The sequence below is a fragment of the Podarcis vaucheri genome (assembly GCF_965113315.1).
Source record: "Podarcis vaucheri genome assembly, chromosome: 7".
NCBI lineage: Eukaryota > Metazoa > Chordata > Lepidosauria > Squamata > Lacertidae > Podarcis > Podarcis vaucheri.
The window spans coordinates 54,407,892-54,435,887 of record NC_138765.1 but is presented as its reverse complement, the minus strand read 5'-3'; the positions used below and the strand labels follow the sequence as shown (position 1 = coordinate 54,435,887).

The window sequence follows — 27,996 nt, the reverse complement described above, 5'->3', positions numbered from 1 at the left end:
AATTGGAGGGGGAGAGCTGAAGATATTCCTTGCCTGGGACACCATTTTAGACACTGCCCTTTAGACACAGAAGAGAATGGTGTTGTGTAAAACCGGGCACCTGAGATTGGCTGGTAGCAGCAGGCCTTTAAGACTGGCCAGCCATATGTGCTTAGAAGTGTAATTTAAAGCTCTCACACACTAAAGAACAGCACCTTTTCCAGTTGTGGCTAAACTTTTCCATACCAAGGGCTGCATCAACACATGGTCAGTCCTTCAGGGGCTGCATGCCAGAATGTGTGACCAAAGTGTAAAAGTCAATATACTTCTAATACTACTACTAAGATGAAGAAGAGAAACATTGCAAAAACAGTGCAGGGCGAGTAAGATAAGAAAAACAACTGTTAGCCTCATAGAATCAGAGCAAGGGATCCATGGGAGCAGTCATTTTTTAACAAATTGTTTTTAAATAATAAATGTTGTGGATGTTGTGAGCCACAAAAAACTATTATATGCAGCCCATGAATCATGTTTAAGCTACTCTGCTGCAGACCAACCACTACCTTCTGTTCAGCAACTGACTGCAGAGCCCATGGTCTGTGATTGTTTCTGTCCTGTTGGAACATGCAGGAGCACAGTATTGGTGTTTTGTTTTGTTTCGTTTTGCTTTTTTACCAATTCACACCCACTAGTGCTGAAAATTTCAAGCCAAGAATTGCTAAGGCCCATGTGTGCTGGGAAGCCATACAACTTAAAATAGGTATGTGAGGATTTACTGTCACTTCATTGCTACTTTGGGAAAGATGCATGGCCAATGCTCAAAGGCACTTATGCTACTTCACATGCTTTGGCACTGAACTTTGACAGCAAGAACAGATTCCCTGGGCAAAGTTCTGTAATTCATATGAAAGACGTGCATGCCACAGTTCTGGGGCTGAACAGATAAGGTGTCATAAATGTTTCACTACATCTTCAATTAGCAGCTGCAACCCCACAGCTAGGGAATGTAGATTCAATATTAACAGCTTGTTGTTCAGTTCTAGATTAGGAATTGCTTCTCCACCAAGGTTTTCTCAGCCAAGTTCCTCCTTCCAAGTGTGTCGCGAAGCATCTTCACAAACTGAAAGTCAAAGTAGTGCAATAAAGACACATGTCTATTGCGAAGGTACCCAAACTGTGACACATGGAGCACCAGTGGTCCACCAGCTGCATTCAGGTGGCCCATGGTGTGTCTGCGGATTTTTGGTTAAAATGGGAGGCAATACACCCATCACATTAAACATGTTCTTGGTTTTCTCCTGTGTCCAGGGGTGTCTTACCCATAGAAGTTAGTGGTGTGGGGTGCCGGGGTGCCAGATTTTGGAGGGTGCCACAGGCTGAGTGTCCAGGAAGGAGAGTCAGGGCGTGCTCCCTACCCTGCTCTGGGCAGTCCACTCTTCTCCTCTCAGCCGCCCATTGGAGCGCGCTGCAAGGATGGGGCAGGTGGCGAGCCACCTGATCTGCTTGCTGGCCCTCCTGTCACACAGACTTCCCTGGGAAGGTAAGGGGCACCGGGCACTTAGAGGGAGGCTTTGTGTGAGGGCGTGGGAGGCTGTCTGGGCTGCAATCTGGGTGCCTCTTACTTACGTACAGCGCCGAGTGCGTGTAGGACCACACGATGTAAACAAGCCGGACCAAAGCCCCCTCCCCTTAAAAAAGGTAGACAACTCTGTGAAATTGGGGGGGGGGGCTTGCTGGAGATATATTTGTACCACAGTGCCGGATATGCTTAAGACAGCTCTGCTTGCGTCTACTGCCTGACAATTCCATTCCGTAACCCTCAGCTTTCACCCACTCTCACAATAAATGAGAGGGGCAGAACCTTCCACTGCTTTCTCCATTCCAAGCATATTCTTAAGAGAGTAAAATTAACACCCCATCCTCTAAGGACAAAGCTGTCAATTTCATATTCTCTCACTTTCTCCAAACTTTAGTTCTGCATCAATTGGCATTTTTCTTTTTCTTTTTAAGGCCTCATGAAAATCTGTCACCATTTTAGTGGGTATTTCTCCCAATATATGTTTTTTTGTATGCATTGGTTAGGAGAAGTCCATCACTAAATTGGGAGAACTGTGAATTTCAAAGCATAGCAGCATTTCAGTTTGTGTGTTGTTTTGTGAAGTGAGAATTAGGTGGGTACATATGAAAATGTGAACTGACCCAAATCCCCACCCCAATCCCTACTCTTTAGAGATATATCATGCACCCGGTGTCACAAAACCATTTACCTTTTGCACGACAAAGGTCACAATTGTTGACAATACAAAATCCTGTGCTGCCAAATCTACAGCAGAGAAGACAAGGATTTCAAAGAGCAGCAGCACCAGTTCGTGACTGTAGAAAAGTGTTCTGCTAAATAATGCACGGTCATCTAGAGGAAGAGGAAAATAGTATCTTTTTCAGATTTCCACCCTTTTTACTCTCACAGCAAAACTCTGTTTCTGAAAAAAAACACCCCAAAATAGAATCTGCATTGCCACAAACACCCCAAAATAGAATCTGTATTTGCACCCCAAAATAGAATCTGTATTGCCACAACCAAAGCACACATTTGAAACATACAGTGGAGGCTGGACCATTAGGGCAAATGGGTCACTGACACACTAGGGTTGCCATATGTCCAGAATTTCCCAGATATAGCTGGGTTTCGGCTATGTAGATTTTGGTGAATTTGGACATTGTGTGTGTGGATTTTCACTTTTTGAAATATGGCAACCCTATGACCCTTACAGTCAGCCAGGGGGTGGCTCTGCCTGTCCTGGCTCTGGCTCCACCTACTGGTGGATTCCCTGCCTCCTGCTTTACCAGTCTTAACAGACACCACCCATCACTAAAAGCACTTTTACACCACATTAACAGTCATAGAAAATCCTGGGAACTGTTATTTGTTAAGGGTGCTGGCCTCAGAGAGCTAAGATTTTCAACACCCTGAACAAACTACAGTTCCCAGGATGATCCATGACGGTTAAAGCGGCATAAGTGTTATTTAAATGTATGGTGTGCATGTGATCTAAGCCTCTTTATAACCATAAGGCCTTGCAGGTCCACTTTTGTTGTCCATCTGTTAGTCTCCATGCCACAGGAAAATAATTTAAGAGTGTGTGAACATCTACAAATATCAAGGAGCAGTATCCTAAATGTGGGCATGTCTCACAGACTGGTATAATGGTTAGTGACATACTTCAACCATCAGTGGTACAGTAAATGGCACATATCCATTCCTTGCATTTGATTGGCTTCTGTTTGAGCAGTCATGGGCTCATTCATCTCATTATGGAGCTCAGCATCTCCCAGGATTGTTAAGAACTGGTAGCTCTGTGAAGTCAGCACCCTTAATGAAGTTAAATCCCTGTGGCAGCAAGTGTGGTATAGCAGCTAGAGTGTCATACTAGGACCAAGAAGACCAGGCTGAAATCCCCACTCAGACATGAATTTCAGTGGGTGACTTTGGGCATTCACTGTCTCTCACCCTAACCTTCTTCACAGGGTTGTTCTGGGAATTAAATGAGGACAGGGAGAACCAACTATACTAACTTGAACTCTTTGGAGAAATCAGTGGGATATAAATGAAATAAACCAATAAATATATTGTTAAAGTAGCACAATAGTTCTCTAAATGTATGGTGTGGATGTGAGCTAATAAAAGGCAATACCCAGTGCAGAAGCTTACAAACCAATTCCCACTGGTAAGTGTTTGGAATACCATTATAGAGAGTGGAAATGTCCCCTGGTTCCTGGAATTCCATGTCCATGATCTGCTCCAGGAAAAATTTGTCCTTCACCATGTAGTCCATATCTTTGTATCTCTAAAGGGTGGAGAGAGTGAGGAGACAATTAAAAGTGAAAGAAATATGTCAGTACAAAATGACTCACTTATAATTCATTTCCAACACAGCTGGGCCTGCACGATGACACTAAACGCACAAAGACAAGGGGAAAAACATTAACTAAGGGTACTTCCACATGGCAGTTTACTGTGGACTGAAGTGTTGCTGCTCATGTGTTGAAGTGTTGCTGCTCAGGGGAATCCCAGCTGGCTGGGGGGGCGTGGCCTGCCCTATTTAGGGCCGGCGCAGAGGGGGCTCGCCCTCTTTTTGCCGGCTAGCCCCCATGTTTTCCCACCCTCCCTCCCTTTGGGTAGGCTTTAGGTAGGTCTCTGACTTTGCTATGGACTTCGGTCTGTTGCCGCAAGGGGCATGGTAGGATTTTTCCCCAGTTGGCAATTTACAGCCATTTGGTTTTTCGCCTACCTCGTAGCAACTCGTCACAACTCCTCGGCATTGGCGGTTAGGCATTGGTAAGAAGGGGTTAAGAGGATGTGTGTGGGGGGGAGGAATGCCATCACCTCCCCCCAGTGAACGAAGGGTGGTCCGATAAAGGACTCCGGGGGGCGTGGCCCTGTCCGAAGCCTATGGAGGTGTGGGCCAAAGGCACGCCCCCGAGCGGTGACCCGGGGGAGCTCCTAGTTGACGTGCCTCAGCAGGAGACTCCCCCTCTATTGTGTTAACCCTTCCCGTGTCTCCAGCAAATGGGCTGGAGCCGGATGGTCGATAGGACCAATGCCTAAGCCAATGCCTCTCATTCCTGAATTCAATAAAGTTGTGGCCTAATTCGCCCATTTAACCTTAAATTATGGTGTCTTGTGTCTTTATTTATCCTGGTGGGGGGCGGGAACTCGCCACGCAACGACCACCATGACTCTCTTAGCAGCCCTGGTTTAGCTAGGCTACCCTCCTATTATTATTTTAAGAAGACCTGATAGACCACCCAGGCAGTGGTCCGTCTCTACCTTCCTCATCTGAGTTATCATTGGCTTGCTTGGCAGAAAGAGCCCCAATGAGTAAGCAAGCAGTGACATCTTATGCTCTCCCTCACCATTGTCTGGGTCAGAATAAAAGGTGAGCGAGCAATGGTGGAAGAGCAGCTCCAAGAGGTTCTTGTCAGTGGTCCCTTGGTAGATGCCTGACTATGTTGGTCCTTGACACTGGCCCCCATTATTTGCATATAAAGCAAAACACTTTGTGTAGAACAAACCATGGATACAAATACCCAGGACAAAAAAAGGTGAATAGTAGACAGAGGTAGCCAAAGACTCACATGTTCAAAAAAGGAGACCAGAAAGCGGTTCAAGGCAAAGTAGCCATTTAGTCTCTGTTTGTGAAGGTCAGGTCGGATGTGGGCTCCTCTGGGAACCTGTCACAGAAAAAGTGCACAGACTTTTAAAGTTTGTGCCAGTTACTTGGCATTCCCAATTGAAGAGGTTTTTTTTTAAATACGTCTATTTGTTTTCACTCAGATCTTGCCTTTGGCAGCAGGGATCTTGGCTCAATTTTCACCTGCTGTTCTGGAGCGCTGGCTTCCATGCACAGACAGAGTTTTAAATTAAAAAGTGGAGGGGGAAACGGGAGGGTTGCCTGTAGCCTAGCAGGCTGCTGTTCCTTGAAGGAGCTCAGCAAAAGAAAGCTCAACTAAGGTTAGCTTTTGATCAAGTGAAAACAACCAAGTTTTGTGGCACCCTGAAGACTGTGGGGAGCATCCCAAAGGCCAGACAGAGAGTCCCAGAGTCTGCATGTGGCCCCCGGGCCTGACAGCTTCCACCCTCGAAGGCATCATCATTTCTAAGTAATACTTTGCCCAGCTGACCAATATCTTTGTCTAACAATTACTGAGTAAATAGGATTAGGTACTGTACCTCCATGAAAGATAGAGTTATTCTGTCATAAAATGCTCGAGTCCTGTCAGTAAGAAGCACCTCAAATGTTTGCACATCAGAGTAGGCCTCCAGGCCTCTCAGAGCACAGAGGTTCTCCTGTGGAGAGAACCAATGGAAGGGGTGGAAAGAATAATAATTGGGAAGTACAAAGCATAAATATCAGAGATCTGACATCAGAGATCTCTTCTGGAGAGGGAGGGAGAGACGTGCCAGCCAAGGCTCAAACCATATTGGAGTTCACATTCCTTTGACTAAGGGTGTGTTCACATTACCATCTTAAAGCGCAGTGAAGTTGTTCCCTGCCCCCTGCACATTTCACAGCTCTTTACCCCCTAGTTGTTCACATCAACAGGGATTTATGTCAGATTTGTTTCTGTAAACACTAGGCAGAGTTGACTGGGCAGGGGATGTCTTGACCCTCTGCCAAGATGTTCATACTAACAGCTTAAGGAAGAGGCCTAAAGTGAATTTGAGAAACAACTCATCTAGCATTTTATACCAAAGTACAGGATACATATGCCTGTGAGATAACGTCAAGTGAACATGGATTAAAACCCAGCAAGTGCCCAGGAAATGGGAGTGTGAATAGAGCCATAGAAACCTTGCCCCATGCCTTATTTTTGCACAAGACCTAATGGAATTGATAACAATGTTCCTATTATTGGGGGGCAGGGTGATGTGGTGACTATAAAATCCACAAGTTCTACCTTTCAACTCCCTCCAGTTTCAGTTGAATCATGATCCCCATAGCCTTGTAAAAATAGTAGCTCATGGGGTTTAAATCCCGACAAGCTCACTTGAAAATGGGCAAATCCAACAAGGAGACATAGCCTTCCCAGGAGCACAAAGTAATTGTCATAAAGAGAAAGGACAGATGGATGGACCAGTAGACACTATTACCTCCTCCTTCCTGATATAGGTGAGCATGGTGTCCATGCCCACATCTGCCTGTCCATGGACACTTCTCCCATGGATGTAGAAGCCATAACATCTGTGTGTCAAAATGAACACTGAAACCTAGAGGGACAGGGAGAGGCAAATGAAGCACGCAACCATTTATCAAATGGGCAAATACAGTTTCAGAACATGTTTGAACACGATTGTAATCAAAGCTTGCTTACAGATTAACAATGGCACAATTAAGACTCCCCTCTAGAGCAATTCAACCACACCCAACATATCTGGGAATTTTGGGGGCAGGTGCCCCAGTTAAGGAATGCCCTCTCCCCAGGCAGACGAAGACTTTAAAAAATCACCACTCAATCATTTTAGTATGGTTTTAATTTACCAATGATCAGATGGCTTTCATACTGAATGCATCTCATCTGCTGATTTTACCTGGTGTTGGTTTTTACTTTGCCCCAGTGCTTTAATGCTGTTGTTGTTTTAAGAATTTTTAAATTTGTTTTCCTACTATTACTGCTATCAACAAATACTACCATCAGCAGCAGCTTTGGAAATTCTATTCAAATTGGAACAGCAGATTGTAAATACATTGAATAAACTAATCAGTTATGAGTCACTAGAAGGCCTGTACACTTAATTTGTTCTGATAATACCCTGCATGCCCATCTTGGAGCAGGATAGCGAACAAACTGATCCTGTGGTGACTTTGGCTAATGGCGCATGGCCAAACTTTTATCTCTCTGCAGCTCAGCCATTTGTTGCTCTGCACTGTTTTGTTATTGGCTTGTATTATGATTGTAGTTTTCATATTTATTTACTACATTTGTATGGTTCTCTTCCCCTGACATTTTATCCTCGCAACAACCCTGTGAAGCAGGTTAGGCTGAGAGACAGTGACTAGCCCAAGGCCACCCAGTGAGCTTCATGGCCAAGTGAGGATTTGAACCCTGGTCTCCCAGGTTGTCTTCTAACCACTATGCCACACAGGCTCTCATAGCATTCAAATAAAATAATTAAAATTTTATTATTTTAATGAAGGTGTATTTTTTAAATTTGTGATATTTTTGTAATCCACACTGGGACCATTTGGTGAAGGAATATAGTAAATAAGTACATGAACATAAACAGTTTGAATGATTAAGCTGCACTGTATAGAAATCCTGTTAAATAAATATAATGTGACTCACATTGCTCAGGGAACAAAGATCAACAAACTGGTGAATCTTGTCCTCTACAAACCGCTCATATAACCCAACAGAAAACAGCACCTGATTAAAAAAAAAAAGGCACGCTGCCTATAATCACCCTGTAATTATGGTAGGCAAGAGCACACAGTAGTTTCCTCATCAGCAGCAATACTCAAAGGGTGCCTCATTTTACAGAAGGGGTTCAAGCGCATACTGGAAACTTAAATTTGCGCAATTAAAGTGCTCTGTTAGGCTGCCAAGGATGGCTGCCTCTCTCATTTTTGTGTTATGCCATGCTCCCCATGGCAACCATTTTGTGTTTTGCCACAACCTCTCCATGGCACCCATTTTGTGACTGACACCCCAAGCCACCAAGCCAGCACTCTTTCAAAATCCAAAATGCGTCCACTAGTCCGAAAGGTTGGCAACCTTGGCCTTATTTCTTAATATAGTAAATGAGGTCTTTGAGGGTGTCCCACAACATGCACACAATAAGATTGCTCACTTCTTTTGTCATGTTACCTACCTAAGGACCTTTCAAAAATGGTTAGCTATTGCTCTTGATTTTGTATTTTCCACACTAGCACTAAAGGAAGAGGAGATGTAGAATGACCTAGATAGCCCTTTATTCTAATTCAGCATCAAGGGGAGATACACACACACACACACACACACACACACACACACACACACACATATATATACATATACACAAACACACATTCTTAGGCTGTGTACACACTATACCTTGGAAACACATTCTTTCCCTCAAACAATTTTGGGCACTGCCATTTACTCCTCACAGAGCACAATTCCCAGAAACCCTTAACAAACTACAATGCCGTAAATTCTGAGAGACAAAATGTGCTTCAAATATGCTTTAAAGCTATAGTGTGTACGCAGCTTTAGTTAAACCAAACTCAGTGAGAAAGATCACCTGTACAATCCCTACTGCCAGCCAAACAGAAGCAGCAATCCCAAACCGAAGAATTGGACTCCAAGGAGCATGATATGCATTTGGTCCCGGGTGCAGATTCACATTCAGGTCTCTTGATGTGAGATTCTTAAGCCCCACCACCTAGAAATTAAAAGAAGCCTGTTTGGTCCCCACTTCAACAGAACATAGTGGGATTTGGGTCTAAGTCTCTTCTCAACCTCCCTGTGTGGGCCCAGGGGTATGGCTCCCCCACCCCCCACAAAACTGGATTGATTACATAGTCATAAGAGTTGAGAGGGATGCTGAGTCAACCACGTTGTAATTTGGAGAATTAAAAAGCTTTAGAAATGCCCAATTTATAAGTTACATGAAGGCACTGTAAGGTCATAGGTTAGGCCCAGGGTTTATTTTATTTTCCTTTCTTTAAAGATTTCTAAACCGCACCATCATGTTAAAAACACTGCAAGGTCTTATAAAAACTAGAAGTATAGTAATTATTTTAAATTGTCTTTACTGTGTCAAACACTTTAGTAAAAACTGATTGGCAAAGGGTGATGTGGTGTTGGCCAAGTGCTTAAATATCTTAACAAAAAATGGAAAGCGTAATGCTGGTGGTCAACAAAAGAGGTTTAAAGACTGTCTCAAGGCAAATCTAAAAACATGTAGTATAAACATCGACAACCAGGAAACACTGGCCTGCGAGCGCTCCAGTTGGAGACCAGCCTTCACCAAAGGAGTCATGGACTTTGTAGACACTCGAACTCAGAACGCAAGGGAGAAACGTGATCAACCCCTGCCCGGGAACCAATGTCCCCACCGTGGAAGGATGTGTGGGTCCAGAATTGCCTCCACAGTCACTTACGGACTCATTGTTAAAACTGTGTTTATGGAAGACAATCTTACTCAGCTACAAGTGATCGCTAAAGAAGAAAGAAGATGGCACCCTCCATGTCCTGCCTGCTAGCTTCTTCCTCCATTAGTCTCAGTGTTGGCCTTGTGGAATTTAGCATGTTACCTCTGCCTGTCCTGGCTCTGGCTCCACTTACTGCTGGTCTCCCTGCCTTCTACCCTACTAGTCCAAATGGACACTTCCTCTCCTCCTGCCTCTGAGCTGGCCCATAGAAAATCTAAGTGTCTTCAAGTTTGACAGAAGTTTTTGCACCCCTGGTGATCTGTGCAGAAGGTAGTGCACGCTGTGGTCCTAAGTATATTATATCAGTGACCTTGAGAAAGAGGAAAGTTATCAGTAGCAGAGCATAGAGAATGCACAGCAAATACTTTCTTTCCTTAATCTCTCTCTCTCTCACCTCCAGTAGCAGCAAGACGGCAAACAACTGGAGTGAAGGGTTCACTTTTCTATGGGTCTGGATCTCGTTCCACTCATTAGCGATCAGAAAAGTTCTCCAGGCACTCACAGAGGAAGTAGCCTTCTGATATCCTGAAGCAGGGGAGGGAGGTTAAAACACACACACAATGAAGCTGAAACAATTGGCTTTATTTGAAGACTCCACACGAGCTTATCGGATTCTTGGCAAAGTGCAAAGCTCAACGCCCCTGGGTTTCCTTGAGCCCTTGCTTATGTTAATTTACCTCTCCTGATATGAAATCGTTACAATCTGAAGCAAGCTTGCTTCCTGGAACAGGCTCCTGCTGATTTCCCAGAAGAACCGAGGGCCTCAAAGTGATTTGCCAACACTAATTAAACAAGCAAGTATCACACAACAGCTGTGCGAATGTGCTGTAGGTAACATTGCCCTCATTTTCCTGGGAGTCAAAGCTTTAGATCTTCAAGAACATCCTCCGGTAGCAAGCACACGGTGTCAAACGTTTCATGCTCCATCCCACAAAATGCTAGGAAGCCCCATGGCCAACCCTTTTTGCCTGAATACAATAGTAGGTGGAATGAAAGGGCATGTGAAGGGATGCAAGATAAGATGGGGTTTACTTTTGGCTGTGTTTTAAACTAAAATGGCTGAGCACAACCCTGGAACTGGAAGCAGTCACAGGAGACTGGGAGGGAAAGCCATCGGCTGATTCTTCCTAGCTAATCAGAGATTTGTAGATGGAGCACTGATTGGCATGCTGCCATAGCAGATATCCTCCTTGGCTAGCCCTAGATCATGGGTAGCCAGTGAGGTGATTTCCAAATACTGCTGGATCACAATCAGTCCCATCAAGTATGGCCATTGATCAGGGATAATGGGAGTTGCAGTATAGTCAACTTGAACCTTGTGTGGGGGTTACACTTCAAGAATGGTACATATACACAAAAACATGTACAGTCAAACCACCGCCTAGGACCCACCCCTACACAAACATCCTTACCTTTCTAGAGCCGGCATAGCAAACAGGTCTTACGCGCCAAGCGAGGCAGAGCTCTCTTACAGGGCTCTAGGAGGCTATTGAGAGATCTCTCAAGGCGCCCAAGTTCCCGCAAGATCTCCAAAAGCCCAGTGAGCAAGGTAGACAGCTTAAGAGCTCTTTCCACACCAGGAAAACACTGCACAAGAAATGCTTTTAAGCTTTCCGCCCCCTGTATGTTTAATTTGTGCGATTTTAGCTGGCTGGCCACCAAGTGAATAAAGCAGAAATCATGCAAGTTAAACATATGCAAGATGTGAGTTGACTGTGCAACCATGTCTGGAGAGCACCACTTTGTCTATACGTGCTCTGCACAGAGATGGAATGGAGAAAGTGGACAGAGACAAGTTTTGCACCCTCACTCCTAACACGACAATGTGTGGACACCCAATGAAGTTGGGTATAGTGTATAGTTTAACCGTAGAATTCAGTCCCACAGGAGGCACTGATGGCCACAAACTTGGATTACTATTAAAAATGGATTAGACAAATGTATGGAGGTAAAGGCTATCAATGGCTACTAGCCACAATTAGCTATGTTCTGCTTCCATGGTTGGATGCTTTCTTTTGTCTGTTTTGAAATTTCCAACATTCAGTTGCTGCCTTCAGATCACAGCCTTCTTACAGCCCTATACACAACCTATCAGAAAACAAAGGCAAACTTTTACCCATAGATGCTTTTGCTGTTCCTCTCTCCTTTGGCTTCTCCCAGTCTATCAGGAAGATAGAAACTGTTAACTGGGTTATCAGAATATGTATGAGGTCCAAGCTCTGGAACAAAATCATCCACAGAGAGTTATTTCTCAGTGATGCAAATATAGGTTGTCCAGAGGTTTAGAGTGTGACGTTCCCAATAGCAGCTCTCAAACCACTGGCCCCAGTGCCTTAGGCAGAGGCGTACTCCAAGCCTGAATGCCAACGGTCCCTTTAAATTCAGCACCCTATGGCAGGGTTTACGGCAGAATCAGACTTTTATATCTGGCCCTTGGAACTCTCCCCAGAGTGTCTCCTAAAAACGTACCCCTCAAGAGTCAAAGGCCACAGCAAAGAGGTGCCTCTCTACCCTGGAAACATGTGGCCCTCCATATGCTGTTGGACTAAACCTCCCACTGTGCCCAGCCTGCATGGCCAATGGTCAGGAAGGATGGGAGTTGTAGTCCAGTAACATTTGGAGTGAGTCAGGTTTCCCTACTCGAAATTACAACAAAATAATGTAAGTTAAGCCATTCTGAACACTAACATGGTATATACCTTATTTTACCTTATTTTTTGGGACCGCAGCAAAAAAGAATTAGGGGGAAATCATCCAAAGTTGTTGATCTTTTTTGGGAGGGGGGCACAGCCGCCAGTCGCTCTACAGCCTGCCCACAAATGCAAATCGCACGCATCACTGCGGCAAACAATCGTCTGCACACTCACCGTCGAAAACCCAGCAGCACACTCAACACAACCACAGCCGATTGCATGCATGCCTCACTGCTACTGTTAATAGCCCGCCCAATTGTCAAAGCCACAGCTAATCATCAGCACGCCTTGCCGCAGCAACCTATCACATGCACAATCACCACAGATAATTTCCTGTATAAGACAACCCACAATTTTAGCTGATTATTTCTAAGGAAAATATATTGGCTTAAGCACGGAAAAATACGGTATTTGCAAGTGAACTACAGACATCTTTTGAAAAAAGCATTAAGTGAAATAACAATAATAATAATACTAATACTGCAGGGGGTTGGACTAGATGACTCTTGGGGTCCCTTCCAACTCTACCATTCTATAAATAAGCAGCAGTGGCAGAATGAAAACAACAGCAGCCTGAATAAAGAGGCTGGGGTCAATAAAAACTGCTGTTACCCAGGACCTAAGATTTGTTTTCTTTTTAAACCTATCACTTTTTACCTGCTAGCAAAAGACTCACAGAGGTACAATTCCCAGGGCCGCTTGGAGGAAAGTGATGCCAGTTGAACTAAATTAGGTCTACAGCCTAGACATGCTCTCCAGGGAGCTGTGTCAGTCTGTCTCAGTCTTGCTAAAGCAACTGATGTTCTTCAACCCAGCCAGATGGGCAGGGTACAAATAATAAATTATTATTATTATTATTATTATTCAAGTCCCTTGAATTATTAAGCAGCATGATATTTCCATCCAGGTTAGGGCAGCCCTAACAACCTTTCCCGTCAGTGTTTTTTGTTGTGATTACGTATGCCATCTTTTAAAACTTTGACATTTCTCTGTGAGATGCAATGCCAGAGCCATCTCAAACACCCAGATCCCCCAATGTTCTTACCTTTAACACAAGAGCAGACAACAAGTAGATGATAAAGTTGGTCTCTATTTGGCTCCCAGCAGTGGGCAGTGTCCTCTCAACTGCAGAAAATTGCTGACCCTGGAAGAGGGACTGAAAATGAGGATGGAAAAGAGAAGGCCTTTAAAAGGTAAAGGGACCCCTGACCATTAGGTCCAGTCGTGTCCATCTCTGGGGTTGCGGCACTCAGCTCGCTTTTATTGGCCGAGGGAGCCGGTGTACAGCTTCCGGGTCATGTGGCCAGCATGACTAAGCCGCTTCTGGAGAACCAGAGCAGCGCACGGAAACACCGTTTACCTTCCCGCTGGAGCGGTACCTATTTATCTACTTGCACTTTGATGTGCTTTCGAACTGCTAGGTTGGCAGGAGCAGGGACCGAGCAATGGGAGCTCACCCCGTCGCGGGGATTCGAACCGCCAACCTTCTGATCAGCAAGTCCTCTGTGGTTTAACAGAGGTTTAATTAGGCTGTAGACCTAATTTAGTTCAAGGCTCTGTGGTTTAACCCACAGCACCACCTGCGTCCCTCTGAAGGCCTTTACCTACTGACAATTCTTCAGGGCTTAGAACTCATAATCGCTTTGCAATTAGGTAATGGCTGTTCCAGCACAGAACCTGCAACCTCATTAGGGGCACAAACTGAGAACCAAACTCAGTAGTGGAGTGCATGCTTTGCATACCAAAAGGCCCCCAGTCCAATCCCTGCCATCTCCTGTAAGGCTGAGAGAGACTGGATAACTGCTGTCAGCCATTCTTGATACTACTGAGCCACTAGATGGACCAGCATGGGCGTAGCCAGGATTTTTGCTGGGGGAGGGGGCAGCTACGCCCATGTGGACCAGTAGTCTGATTCTTGAAAAGGTAGCCTCCTATGTTTCAAGTACACTGGCTATTACTGATTTGGCTGGAAAGAACACAGGAAGCTACCTTAAACTGAATATAGCTATTGGCCTGTTGTGCTCAGTATTGTCTACTGGAAATGACTCTCCGGGATTTCAGACAGGAGTCTTGCCCGCTCTGCCTTGAGATGCTGGGGACTGAACAGGAGACTTTCTGCAAGAGCTAAACCTCTTCCCCTCCAGCGGCATCTGACATCACCTCCAAGTGGAAGAAAGATGCAGTGCAGATACCTGCAGGAATATTCTAGTTCCAAGTGTTACCGGTACTTACCTTGAAAACTATGAGCCAATAAATGCCAATTCCAAGGCTGACCATGAAAAAGACATTTGCTAGAGATCCGCTGAAGTTGGCAAAGAATTTCACTATGACCTGCAGGAAAATAATTTTGTTTCAAGAGGGAAGAAAATATTGAAGTAAAAGAGAGACTGCACTGCAAATGGAGCAAAATGGAACCTGCACTATCATCTATTGCCAGGTTTCTGCTAGCAAAGTGTAAACAGGCAGAAATATACCTGCCATGTCTGCCCAACAAAGGAAGAGGAAATCGAGCAACACACCATTCTTGGGACTGCAAGAATTTCCAGCAGCTCCCCCATGAAAGGAAAACTTACCATAAAGCTTATGTTTGGAAGTCGAGATCGCCGGGTCCAAGTGCTGGTCTCCAGCAAGGCATAGATGATTGCAAGGAATCCCAGGGCTCCAAATGCAATCTGTCAAGAGAGAGGGCAGGGATGGAGGACAGTAGCAGGTGTGTCATCCATAGGGACGAGTGAACCGGTCTTGTTTTGGGTTTTTTCTGTTTCTCATTTTTCCATTCTTCAGTTATCCTCTCCACATTGGTTTGCAAATTCTTTCATTTTAAAGTGCTCAATAAAATGCACCACCATTTTAGTGTGAATTTCTCCAAATATACACATTTTTGCTAAGCACTTTTTCCTAATATAATGCAATTTTTTGTATGTTATTTTCACTAGTCTGTCTATGGGCCCATGAAAGCTTAAGCTGCCCTAAACCTATGAGTCTGCACAGCAAACCCAAGAAGAGCGTCTTAAAGACTAAACACAGCTACCCTTCTGGAATCCTGCCATGAGAGTTACTCACATCTGTAGCTTGCTGAGCCGTTCCAGGATCCTGGATATAAGAGACTGAAAATGACACCTGAAAAGAAATAGCACAACAGAGAAGTAATAACAGGAAGAAAGCAGGCCTGTTAGCTGCAGGCTGTGGGCACAGCTTCAGCTGACGTCGTTATTGTCAGAAGCTTTGGAAAACATCGTGCAAAGTTTGGGTAAGCTGGCAGAAGACATAATCTGAATTGCTTTGGGATCTTTGCACTCTTGAAACCCTGGAAGCTCTTGTAACCCATTTCAAACTGTTATTAAACAACCTGTCTGATTCTGCATGCATTTTTCTTTTTGCAACATGCACGTGAGAACCGTGTGGAGTGCTACTGTTCAGTGTTCCAGCCAGCAAGGCCCTTGCCCTGGATACTCCATTCCATTTCCCCATCCCAGTTTTCTTTCCCCTTGCCCCCAACAGCCAGTCACAATTCCATGCCCACAGAGCGTGCCCAGTTTTTCATTGGACTGTTGTTAACTTTTGGGGGTCATCCCTCTTAAGCATTCTTCCCCCTCCCCCACCACCCCAACAAGCTTAAAGTTCTTCTAAGCCTGTTAATACCTCTGGCTTGAGCATGATTGGTGCCATTTTGGCTAGGGAAGTATCCACACTCAGCATTAGTATATTTATACCGGATTTTCCTCTTCTGCATATGCAAGGAACAGCATCCTTGGCATGCTACGTTAACAGAAATGATGGCGGGCTCATTTCTCAGTGACTTTGTCCATCAGTGTTTCCCCTTGTTCAGCAAACCACACTGTCAGAGACAGCATTTCTCTCCTCTTGCTGAAAACCCATCACACCAAGTAAATCAATGAGACTGCAGAGTCGAAGCCAAGTAGCAAAGGGAATTCCCCTGTGCTGCGCATAACCAACTTGAGTTGTAGGGGAACAGCAGAGTATGCAAAAGGAAGGAGTGAGAGCACCGACTGTAGATGGGCAGGCAGGCAAGGGAAGGAGGGAGACTCAAGGGACAGAGAGCTGCATGCTGGATGAAGCTTAAAGGTTTTGGGTCTGATGGTGCTTCCAGACAACCAGTTTACTGTGAATGCATTCTGATTTTTTCTGCAGGGAGATTAGACAACAATAGCTTTTTAATGACCATTCATTCTAATTTTGTTGCAGGGGGTTGGATAGCATCAAAGCAAGTGTTATCCTACACTTACGAGTGCATTCCCCTCACACTCCTTATTGCAAGAAACCTGACATTTTGGAGGAAGCAGGTTTGTTGCACATGACTCCCAATCAACTTTAATTTGAACTATAGGAAGCTGATTTATACTGAGTCACACCAGTGGTCCATGTAGCTCAGTTTTGTCTACTGGTAGGGTTTCAGGGAGGGAGTAGGAGTTAAGAGTTATCCCCTGGACTGATTGGGGGCCTCCCCAGTGTGGATCTGATCTTAGTTTGCCCATTAGGATCAGAAGAAGACATATGAAGTGCTCTGGGGGATAGTCCAGCCTCCTGTTCTCACAGTAGCCAACCAAGTGCCTGCGGGAAGCCCACAAGAAGTACCTGAAGGCAACAGCTCTTCCCCCACTTGTGATTCTCATGCTGCCTCTAACAGTGAAGGCAGAACATGGCCATCACAGCTAGTATCCATTAAGTCTTATTTATCCTCCACAAATCCTCCACAAATCACCTGTACGCTCTTAATCTACTAGAAGTGGCTCTTTGGGGTCCTGGGCAGAGAACAGTCTCTCCCATCACCTGCCAGCTTTCCCTGCCCCAAACTGAAGATCCCAGGGATTGAACCTGGGACCTTCTGCATGTAAGGCAGCTGCTCTACTGCTGAGCTACTACAGCAGACATGGCCTTGCTTAGCCAACCTTGCGCTGCCTGTTTCCTGGGTGACTTCTCATCTGACTGGCAGAGGCAGCTTCCTTGCAGGGGGAGAGGCAGGCCAGCATCCAGGCAGGGGGGGCGGCTTTGCTTTCAGTCCTGACAATCTCCCAGCACAAACCCGGTTCTAATTAACACCTGCTGAAGCAACAGCTGCTGGAGGGAAGGGGAAAATGGAAGGGGGGGAATGGAGCCAGCCTTATTGTTTCAGCTGCTCCTGCTGCACACATGTATTTCTCTCCCTCCTGGAAGAGCAGCTGTGGGTGAAGGGGAGGACTTGAGCCCCCCCTTGCCCCCCTTGCCTGAGCGACTCCAGTGCTGCTCCGTGTTGCATATTTCACTGTCAGCAGGAAAGGGGGGTTGTCTCCTCCAGGAGTCCCGGTTGGCAGGTATACACTGTATAAGCCAGGAGAAAGGAAGAGGGAAAAGAAGGTTAACCGGAGGACAAAGCCAGCAATTAGAGGAAGGAGTGATGAATCGCTCTGCCTCTGCAGAGAAAACGAGTTGCAGCGGAGGAAAAAGGTGCTAATTGGGCAGAAGGGAGCCAAGGTCAATGTACTTAAAACATGCAGAATTGGAGGATGCTGGTGGGTCCAGCACAGATGCCTTAGGGCAGCAGGGGTGGGGGAGCTTATCCAGCCCAAAGGGTCATGGCTCAGTGGCAGAGTATCTGCTTTGCATGCAGAAGGTCCCAGGTTCCATCCCCACCATCTCAAGGCAGGGAAAGACTGCCTGCCTGAAACACTGCAGGACCACTGCCAGTCAGTGTAGACAATACAGAGATAGATGGAGCAGTGGGTCTGACTCAGCAAGCAGCGTCCTGAGTCACGCCAGGCAACCCAGACCTCGCATTTTAGGCATTCTATGATGCTGAGGTGGGACTCTCTCCAGACAACCTGCTCCCCACCACCAACATCCAGATCAGCACCTCCCAGACCTCCAGGCCTTTCCCCAGGGTGCAACTTCACCCTCTAGTCCCAATCCGCCTCCCCTTGTAATTATCAGCAGAGGAAGGCGTAAAGGAGGTCCAGTGAGGATGCCTGTAGGGCTGCATTTGGCCTGGAGGGGGCAATCTGAGAAGTCAAATTAATTGCGTAAATGCAGCTTATCTGCATGTTTCTTGCTATATAAATAGCATCCTTGAGGCTGGGGGTGGTGGGGAGGGAAAATTTAACACAAACTCCCCACCTGGGTGCCAACAAAAATAATCTCTCTGAAGCAGCTGATTGCATTTCAAGGGAAACTCTTGGGAGCCAGTGGGCGATGTCCTCAAAAGACAGGATTTCCTCAAAGGAAAGGTAATCATCAGGACTACAGCAGAGGAAAGGGTTAAACTCTCCCTTCTTTGCTTGTTGAGAGCCTAATAATGACCACACAAACAACAGCTGCTATTTGCATTTCTAAACAAACAAACAAACAAACAAACAAACAAAAAGTGCTTGTTCCATTTAGCCAAGACACAAGCCTTGTTTGTCCCAGATATGCCCAAACTAACTGCTTATTCCCGTCTATTAATGCAAGAATCAGGGATTTTTGCAGCGGTTAAAATCCACACAATCTCCTGATTAACCTACCCATCAAGACAAGACCTTCAAGGAAGATTAAAATGGGTAGGAGATTTGATTATTGAACTAACTGCAGGAACACTCATTCTCCAAATCCCTGCCCCACACTCCACACCCGCAATTGCAGCACACGTCTGCACGTTACTACTACTACTACTACTACTACTACTACTACTATTACCTGAGGATCAATTCTGCTGCAAATGTAACAGTTGCTGGGACATTTGTCAGGTTTACTTTTCTGCCAGAGAGCCCGTCAACCAGAAAGAATCTTCGGAGATGGGATGCTGGAAGAATCATTGGGGGTGGAGAGCAAAAGCCTTTATATGCTGAAGACTCAGCCCTTTGTGCCATTGAGAGGAAAATAATGAAACACAGCATCTGACAAAGAGGCACTGTATATTGTGTTCTATGTATTGTATGATGCAGTACACTGTATACCGAGTAGTCAATTCTATGTATTCTTTGTAATTAAAGAAAGCATTAAGCCAACACATAGTCGAAATAGGGAAATGGCTCCCACAGGAGACAGTCATGGCCACCAGCTTAGCTGGCTTTAAAAGTGGTTTGCACAAATTCCTGGAGAGTAGGGCTATTGATGGCTAAGCTAGTTATCATGATGTCTATGCTCTTCCTCCACAGCTGGAAGCAGTAATGCTTCCAAATACCAGTTGCTGGAGATCACACAAGGGGACAGTGTTCACGTGCTCAGATCCTGCTTGAGGATTTCCCATAGGCATCTGGCTGGCCACAGTGAAAACAAGATGCTGCACTAGATGGCCTGATCCAGCAGGACTCTTCTAACGTTACTGACTACATCCACATTTCCAGCTCTGCCACACCCACTTCACCATGAAGAGCTGGCCATGAGTCAATGAGGCCCTTAGCCCGAAGAAGAGATTAGCTACCACTGTGGCAGTTTGCAAATGTTAAACTAAACAGGATGTGTACACATTGCCAGCTTAGGATGCAATTTGGATTAAAGTTGGGGGGAGGCTCTTTTGAGGGGAGGGGAACATACATCTAAACTCAGTATTTCATAAGAAAGGTAAAGGTAAAGGGACCCCTGATTATTTAAGTCCAGTCGTGGACGACTCTGGGGTTGTGGCGCTCATCTCGCTTTACTGGCCGAAGGTCAGCTTCCGGGTCATGTGGCCAGCATGACTAAGCCGCTTCTGGTAAACCAGAGCAGCGCACGGAAATGCCATTTACGTTCCCACCGGAGCGGTACCTATTTATCTACTTGCACTGTTGTGCTTTCAAACTGCTAGGTTGGCAGGAGCAGGGACCGAGCAACGGGAGCTCACCCCATCGCGGGGATTCAAACTGCTGACCTTCTGAACAGCAAGCCCTAGGTTCTGTGGTTTAACCCACAGCGCCACCTGAGTCCCTATTTCATAAGAAACAACAGGATAAATACAGGATTGACATGGATTGGTGGCTAATGTTGTGTGATGCAGAGTAAACGGTAGTATGTATACAGTCATGGCTTAGGGAAAACTGTTGTAATGTTACTGGACTCAAATCTGGTGAGTGGGTGTTGAAAAGCTGCGGCTGCAAGGTATATGTCAAGTATCAGTCTTGTAAACAGCCCCACAAAGTGTTACTAGCCTGCACAACTGTTTACTAGTCTTTTGTGGTTCTGTCCTGTGTACTGGGTGCAGAAAAGGGGTCTTTCCCTCATTTGGCAGCTGGCTTGCTTTCACAGAGCGGGAGAGCACTGCATTCCTCCTCCTCCACCACCAGCCTACTCGCTCACCTGCATGCAATGCTTCATCGCCCTTATGTACAGCCTGCTGCAAATACCTTGCCAGAGGATGTGCGCTTCGAAAAGATCACCAAAGGTCGTAAAGACGGCACTAAAAGCTTTCCGCTTTGGAAAAGTGGGGCGAAAGAACTAAAGAAATTAGTTGTGCATCCAAAAGTCAGGAGCGCAAAGGCTAAGGGAAGAGAAGAGGGGAAGAGACTGAGGAGAGAGAAATGATGAGGGAGAAGTAAAGGCTTGTATGGGTGATAATACCCAAAGCTCCTAACTCTCTAACCCCATCCTTAACCCTCTGAAACATCGTCCTTCAAAGAATCCTGAGAACTCTAGTTTCTTAAGGGTGCTGGGAACTGCCAGTCTATGATGGGCAAGCTACAATTCCCAGGATTATTGGGGGGAAGCAGAGTGCTTAAAATGTGCTCTCAGTGTATGGTGTATGTACACAGCCAAGGAAAGGCTCACCTTGGTTGTTTGTAAGTATTGCTGGATTCTCTACAGGGACTGGCCACAGTCGGACACGTCCTTCTTCATCCTCAAACTGTAAGAACATCTCATAAAAGACAGGTTCAGGGACACCTTGCAGTAGGGCGGAGACGTCAAGGGTACACTATAAAATGGAAAATTATTAGATACTACCACATATCTCTTCACTGTGCCAAAAAAAAAGAGTCTGCAGGGGAGAGGGTGAATCCATTTACTCTTCTGAGTCGTCCTTATTTACTCAGTTAAAAAAAGAACAACATAGATTAGAACACGAGCCGCCCCATGCAAAAATGAATTAAGCTTGCAGTTCTATACACAGCAGTCATCTTCACTGAAAAGAGTGTGATTTAGCTTTAAGGAGAGGGGATGCCACAACAGTCAGGGTTCTCTGCCATAACATATACCTAAGTGAGATGAGTGTTGTAAAAACACTTTGCACAGACTCTGATTCAAATGAATTATTACAGCGATGGCTCAAGGCTGCAACAGATGCCAGTTTTATCACCTACTCATTTCCTTATGTTAAGATGCCGTTTTTCTTCCATATTGCAGAGTAGTGTTAAACCTATCATTGCCAAGGGTAGGGAATCCCAGGCCCTGGGGCCAGGCGTCTCTCTCCAGCCCTCAGAACTTTCCCTGGGCCACACACTCTTCCCCCAGGCCCTGCTTCACACCCTCCTTTAGTGTTTTTGCCTGGCTAGAATGTGTTCTTGAATTCTGATCATGGCCCCTGTTTGTTTGGATGGAGGACAGAGAGGTGTGTGGCAGTAGAAACTAGCCTACTGTACAAAGGTCATATTTACATCTGTTGCCCTGCCCACTTTTGCCTGACTCCTCCCACCACTGGTATCTGGCCCTTGAAATGCTTTCCAGACTGGAATGAAGCCATTGGGCTGAAAAGGTCGTCCCCCCAAAAATCTATGCCATAAAGCAGAGCTTTCCAAACTGTGTGCTAGTGTGTTGGCTGCAGTGTGTTGCACAAACACTTCCCACACCCCTCCCAGGGCTGGAAAGGGATTAGTTTAATCTCCGGTTTGCTAGCAAAACTGAATTACTGTGTCGCGAAATGATGCATGTCTAAAAAGTGTGTTGAGTGCTCAAGGCAGTCGCCTCACCTTGCCTCATGGGTGGGCCGGTCCTGGTGGGGGCCACACCCACTACTGGCATTCAGCCCCTAGAGAGGTTCCAATGAGGCAATGCAAACCTCAGGCTGAAAAAGGTTAGCCACCCCCCTGGGATCTCAGAAGGGGAAAGCTGTCTTGCACTATGGCCAACACTTACAGACTGGCTGTATGATGTTCCAAACACAAAGGCAGCATCCATGACACTCTGTCTGTCTGGGCAGAGCTAAGAAGATGGAAAGAGAAGAAGAGGCAGAAATTGCACACAGCCATAATTTCCTACTTTTTCTTCCCAAATGCCCATGAAACGAACATGCAAATCCTGCTAACTATACATGTTAAACTAGTATGCTGCACTGAGATAAGCTGAGACCTATATTAAATTTTAAATTATGTTATCCAGTCCTTCCTTCAAGGAGGGTAGAGAATACACACAGTATCATTTTATTCTCAGAACCATCCTGTGAAAGGAGGTTAGTTGCTGAGGAGCTGCCCCAGGGAACTTGCTGGCCAAGATATGAAGGTGGCTGCTGGCTTTGACCTCTTTCAAACAGGGTTAGAGACATTGATGAAGTGGGGAAGGAGGATGGGGAGGAAGAGAGTAAGAGGTCTATCAGTGGCTGCTGGGCATGATGGTTATATGGAACCTCCAGTTTCAGGGCAGTCTACTATTGAATAACAGTAGCTGAGGGATAAACAGTGGGGGTGACTATATAAAAAAATTCTCCAACCTCTCTTTTAGCTGACATTCCATTGGAACTGCAGCAAAAACAGCAATGTTACCGAGAACAGAAAGAAACTGACTCACTTGCAACGTCGCTCCTCTCACATCTTCCCAGCCTAAGAACTTTCCAAGCACATTGTACTTTATGACCTTAAAGTCAATCTGTAGAGATGAGGGAAAAGACAGTAACTGGAGGCCAATGTTCTCAGCCAGCTTCTGTACACCTTAAAAAGCCCTTCTGCAAAGACAGTCCTATAGTCTATTCAGCTCAATTTTTTTAAAAAGCTAATAATGACTGGCAGCAGGCTGGACAACAGTAATTAATATCTACAAAGAGAATAAGACCTCAAACTTGCCTGAGGCAACACATGTCACCCTGGAACGTTTGCGTCATAATCCTAGGTGCTGGGAAATGGGCTAAGGTTGTTCAGAAGTCAGTGACACTCTGCACATGCTTAGAGACACCCTAGATTGCTTCCAGTTTACTATTGCTGAGTCCCAGAGTTAAGAACAGGTTGCAGAGATGAGCTTTAGCAGCAATTAATCCCCCAACAGTTCTTCCATCCAGGCCCTTTAAACTAAGCAATGTTTTCTCTTGTCACCCGTTACCCCATGTGTTACTGTAATGTGTACACAACCTTAATTTTTGCCCTCTTGCTTGCTTTCTCTGTCTCTGTCTGTTTCTCTCTGTGTGTGTGTCACACACACACACACACACACACACAGCAAATGCCAGTGTTTGTGCCTGCTTGGACTTGCCTTCGAAGTCTTCCCAAAAACCATCCGAGGGGAAGTTCCTCCATGATTACCGTACCACAGCTTTGGAAGATCTTGGCTTCTGAGAAGAAAATGCAGTGAGGATTTATCTGAGAAGCAGCAATGCTCTCATATGAATAGAAACTTTTAAGGTCAGGCTAAATGTGATGCCAGTTCATACACTACAGTTGTACCTCAGCTCCCGAATGCCTTGGGAGTCGAATGTTTCGGCTCCCGAATGATCGAAAACCAGAAGCGAGTGTTCCAGTTTTCAAACGTTCTTTTGGAAGCCCAATGTCCAACGGGGCTTCTGTGGCTTCTGACTGGCTGCAGGAAGCTCCAATCAGAAGCCGTGCTTTGGAAGTCAAACGTTTCAGAAGTCAAATGGACTTCCAGAATGGATTCTGTTCGACTTCTGAGGTACGGCTATATAGCCTTACAGCTGGTATATTTGCATTAGGAAAGAAGGTCCCACAAAATCACCAGCCATGGGGCTCCTCCAGACCGAGACTGCAGCACAGAAGGGGTGGGATTAAGGCCCCACATGCCAACTCCCTATGTGGATCAGGCCTTCCAGATATGCAGTTTACTTCAAAAAAAGCCACACACGCAATATATTATGAGTGGGCTATAAATACCTCCTTGCACCAAGATTGATGGATACTCACTTGGTCTTCATATAGAGATCATAGGCCCGGTTTTGTAAAGAGAAGGCTTCCAAAATGACCATGTTTGTGAGAATTTGGCAGGCCATCACATTGCAGGTGTTCTAGAGAAAAGTAAAACTGAAAAAGGTGAAGACTTTCCTGCGCAAGAGCTTGAAGGAGAGCTGGAGATACATGAGCACCTAAATCCAGAGAAAAGGCCTTTGCAAGGCCTCCCGGGTCTTTCTGTTTGGCATTAAACATTAACACAGATGTCAGATGCAGGAGGAGGAATCTCACAGAATACACACGACAGCTGGGACAGCAGCTTACAGAAGATGACATGTGTGTCAGTCTGGGGTCGCTGACAGAGAATGTAAAGCAGGGGGTGGTGAACTTGAGACCCAAATACAGGACTGTTTATCCAGGCCTCAGGAGTCTTCGTAGGCCGCATTCCCGCCTTGCCTGACTCCAGTCAGTAGAGGTCACGGCTGAGACTAACAGATAACTTTTAAACTTCACCCACTTTCTCTCCTGCAAGAAGCAGCCATGAGAACTAGTTCCCAGGTCACTTAGACTCCAAAGCCATCCTTGTTAATATGAAGAAACTGTAAGTAAAGAACCTTTCTTTCTTTACCAATGGGACCTCTGTGTGTTTTATTTGCTCTCTTGTGATGTGGGCATGTGATAAGAACAGGTGGTGATGTCACTGGGTAGTTCCAGCTTCCAAACTTTTTACCTCTGCTATAAACCTACCAATTTATTTATTATTTTTTAAAAACCCCAAACTTTGTATCCTCAATGAGTGTTTTTGGCCCGGCTGAAAGGTCCCCTTCAACTCAGGCAGAAAGTTCTAGGTACAGTCCTCAGCATCATCCGTACAAAGGATCAGGTTGCAGAAGAGGAAAAATATATCTGCCAGAAAACCCTTTTACTACATTTTATAACCCACCTTTCCTACAAGGAGCTCTCAAGGTGGCATACATTATTCTCCCCTCCTCTCTGTTCAGTCCTCACAACTCTGTAAGCTAGGGTTAGGTGGCAAATTGGTGACTGGCCCTAGGTCACTCAGTGAGCTTCTTAACCGAGTGGGGATTTGAACCCTGATCTCCCATATCCTAGTCTGACTCTCTAACCACTACTCTATACTCACTAGAGAACTTCCAGGCTAGACAGACAGACAGCCTGACCTGCTTTATAACAGCTTCATGCGATCTGACTAGTGAGTGCAGAGGCATTGTGAGAAGGCAGCAGAGCTTTGATCCTGCCCAGAAGCTCATTGGAGGGAGCAGGGGAGAGCATTATTTGTTCTGGGGACATTCCCAGGGTACCAACCAAAGCCACAAAATAGCATAAGTTGGCAGTGCAAGGAGGAGTAAGTGGAGCAAAAAAACCCAACCCCCACTTACGTTGCAACTCAGGAAACTGTCGTCAAGGAACATGGATTCCCAGAGTGTGTTGGGTGGCAGGTTACTCTGAAGGAGAGGAAGGGGCAGAGAGAAAGTCAACATCGAAAGAGCCTGCCTGAATATGAGAAAAAAAGGAATGAAGGAATGTGTTCTTACACAGCCACGGCAGTCGAGAGGCAATGGCTGCTTATTTGTCTCATTCAGTCCAGCTACACAAACGCACTCCAAGCCTAGAAAGAGTAGGAACACTCAAAAACCTTGCATTGATTCCTTTAAGGGTCCTTCCTTAAGATCCTGATACATCAAGTGCTTGCAGTTCAAAACTAAATTTTTTTATATAAAAAAATCTCCCTTTTGCTTGGCTTCTTAATTATGGGGATTATTTTTTCCACTGCCACCCTGCTCCCTGCAACTTATTTTATTGCATCCATTTCACACTCACCGTCAGGGCTCTGCATCTGTTTCTGGGCGCAGGAGCCACACTGGCCCATCTCAATATTGAAGAATTCTTCGGTCTCACATTTCCTTGGTGGGCCTGACAAAACAGGAACACCCCCGATAATTTGAGGCGTGGAGCCGTGAGGGAGGTAAAGCAAGCAGAGACAGAGGAGGAGGCAGGCCAAGTGAAGTGGCATTCTCAACTCAGGCTCCTTCTTCACCAAGGTAGGTGTTAGTTTCTCTCTCATATTTATTCCCTCTGGAGAAAGGAGTTGTGGACTGGATAAGCCTGGCTGGCCGCCGAGTGTATACAGACAAGGGCATCCATGGTAACCAAAGCCAGGTGTGGCTTCTTCCATACAAAAGGGAAGCGGCTGGGATTCCTGAAGTTGAATGTAAGAAGGGCCTCCTGGACCAGGCTGATGGCCCATCTAGTCTAGCATCCTGTTCTCACAGCAGCCAACCAGATGCCTGTGGGAAAACCACAGGCAGGACCCAACCACAAGAACACTCTCCTTTCCCGTGGCTTCCGACAACTGTTATTCAAAAGCGTTACTGCCTTTAATCACAAAGAAAGAACAAAGCCTTCATGGCTAGTAGCCTTCAATAGCCCTCTCCTTAATAAATTTGTCCAATCCTCTTTTAAAGCCATATAGGTTGGTGGACATCACTGCCTCCTGTGGGAGTGAGTTCCATAGATTAACTATGTGCTGTGTGAAGTACTTTTTGTCTGTACTGTACAACCAAACAGCAGAAAGAAGATACCTTTGGATACTCCAAAGTCACTTCCAAACAACCTGTTTACTGAACATTCATCTTGAATGTTAGATAATGTCACCTATTTATTGAGTATTCCTTCTGGCTTATTTGCAGGCAGTTTAGAGGATGTTGCAACAAAGGGTGAGTCCACACTTTTCAGTGCAATTCTGCATCACTTTTCTTATTGCATCCTTAATTTGCCGGTATGTGATTGTTTCCAGATTATCACTATTTTGGGGTGGGATCCAATGTTTTTAAGGCTATCTTAGGGTGCTTCCAGACAGCTATTTATTGTGTGCTCCTCATGTAGCTGTTGTAGCTTAGCAATCCCTGCAATCTAAAACTCCATACTACAAAAATGCCACTGCAAAATGGCATGAAAATGCCAGCCCACTCTCCCCTCCCCCCAAATTTAATTTGGATTTACACTTTCCCCAGAAATATCAAGTAAGTAAAAACAAACTAACAAACCACGTATTTCCATTTACTTACTTGCAATCTCTGTGATCTATTTGCACATTAAGGCTCCATCTGGAAACACTCTGGGGTGGGGAAAATAGCACTAAATAAAGAGGTGTACAATGCCTAAATTACGTTTCCCATTTCAAACATTGCCAATGGATTATTATTTTTTTTAAAAAAAGACTGTAATTTTTATTTTACTGTGTTAGCAGTTGTTCCAACTTGACAGTATGCTGGGAAAGGTCTGACAGAGCAATCCTGGTAACGCCATTGAATCTGTTCAACCAATGGCAATTTGGCACCTCTTCTCCTAGATCCTTTCTTGTTCAGTGGCCACTCCACCTGGTTATTATGTCAATTAGGTCATGGTAGGGCAGAAATTAGATCAGGATATACTGGTAGATCTCTGGGTGATTCGCAGATTGGTCATGTTGGTTGATGCTGATGGGAGTTACGGAGTCCAAACAAAATTGGTGGGTGGGTGTGTCATTTTGGCTAGTGTGGTGTAAGCACTCAGTTAGATGCAGCTCCTGTAGAAGGTACTAATGCCACCCCCAATTAGGTCATAATAAAACACACA

At 45.4% G+C, this 27,996-nt stretch overlaps 1 protein-coding gene across 2 annotated transcripts; it reads right to left on the bottom strand.

Annotated features, from left to right (window-relative positions):
* Positions 1–4: 4 nt before the first annotated feature.
* Positions 5–27,482, bottom strand: LOC309537802 (meckelin-like). 2 transcript variants are annotated; one of them, XM_082232898.1, is made up of 25 exons: positions 27,447–27,482; positions 26,200–26,292; positions 25,914–25,987; positions 25,758–25,823; positions 24,373–24,473; positions 23,708–23,786; positions 23,033–23,110; positions 22,385–22,450; positions 21,083–21,227; positions 19,037–19,142; positions 17,593–17,686; positions 15,431–15,487; positions 14,941–15,039; positions 14,600–14,698; positions 13,413–13,511; positions 11,791–11,893; positions 10,069–10,199; positions 8,762–8,902; positions 7,825–7,905; positions 6,632–6,748; positions 5,711–5,827; positions 5,116–5,211; positions 3,722–3,824; positions 2,247–2,389; positions 5–1,099 (listed from the first exon to the last, which is right to left on the bottom strand). In XM_082232898.1, the coding sequence occupies exons 2-25, from the start codon at positions 26,246–26,248 to the stop codon at positions 1,019–1,021; spliced, it is 2,325 nt and encodes a 774-aa protein (XP_082089024.1). In that variant the 5' UTR covers positions 26,249–26,292; positions 27,447–27,482; the 3' UTR covers positions 5–1,018. The 2 variants fall into 2 exon arrangements, with proteins under 2 accessions (XP_082089024.1, XP_082089023.1); XM_082232897.1 differs by lacking the exon at positions 27,447–27,482 and having other exon boundaries at positions 26,200–26,641.
* Between the last annotated feature and the right edge of the window lie 514 nt (positions 27,483–27,996).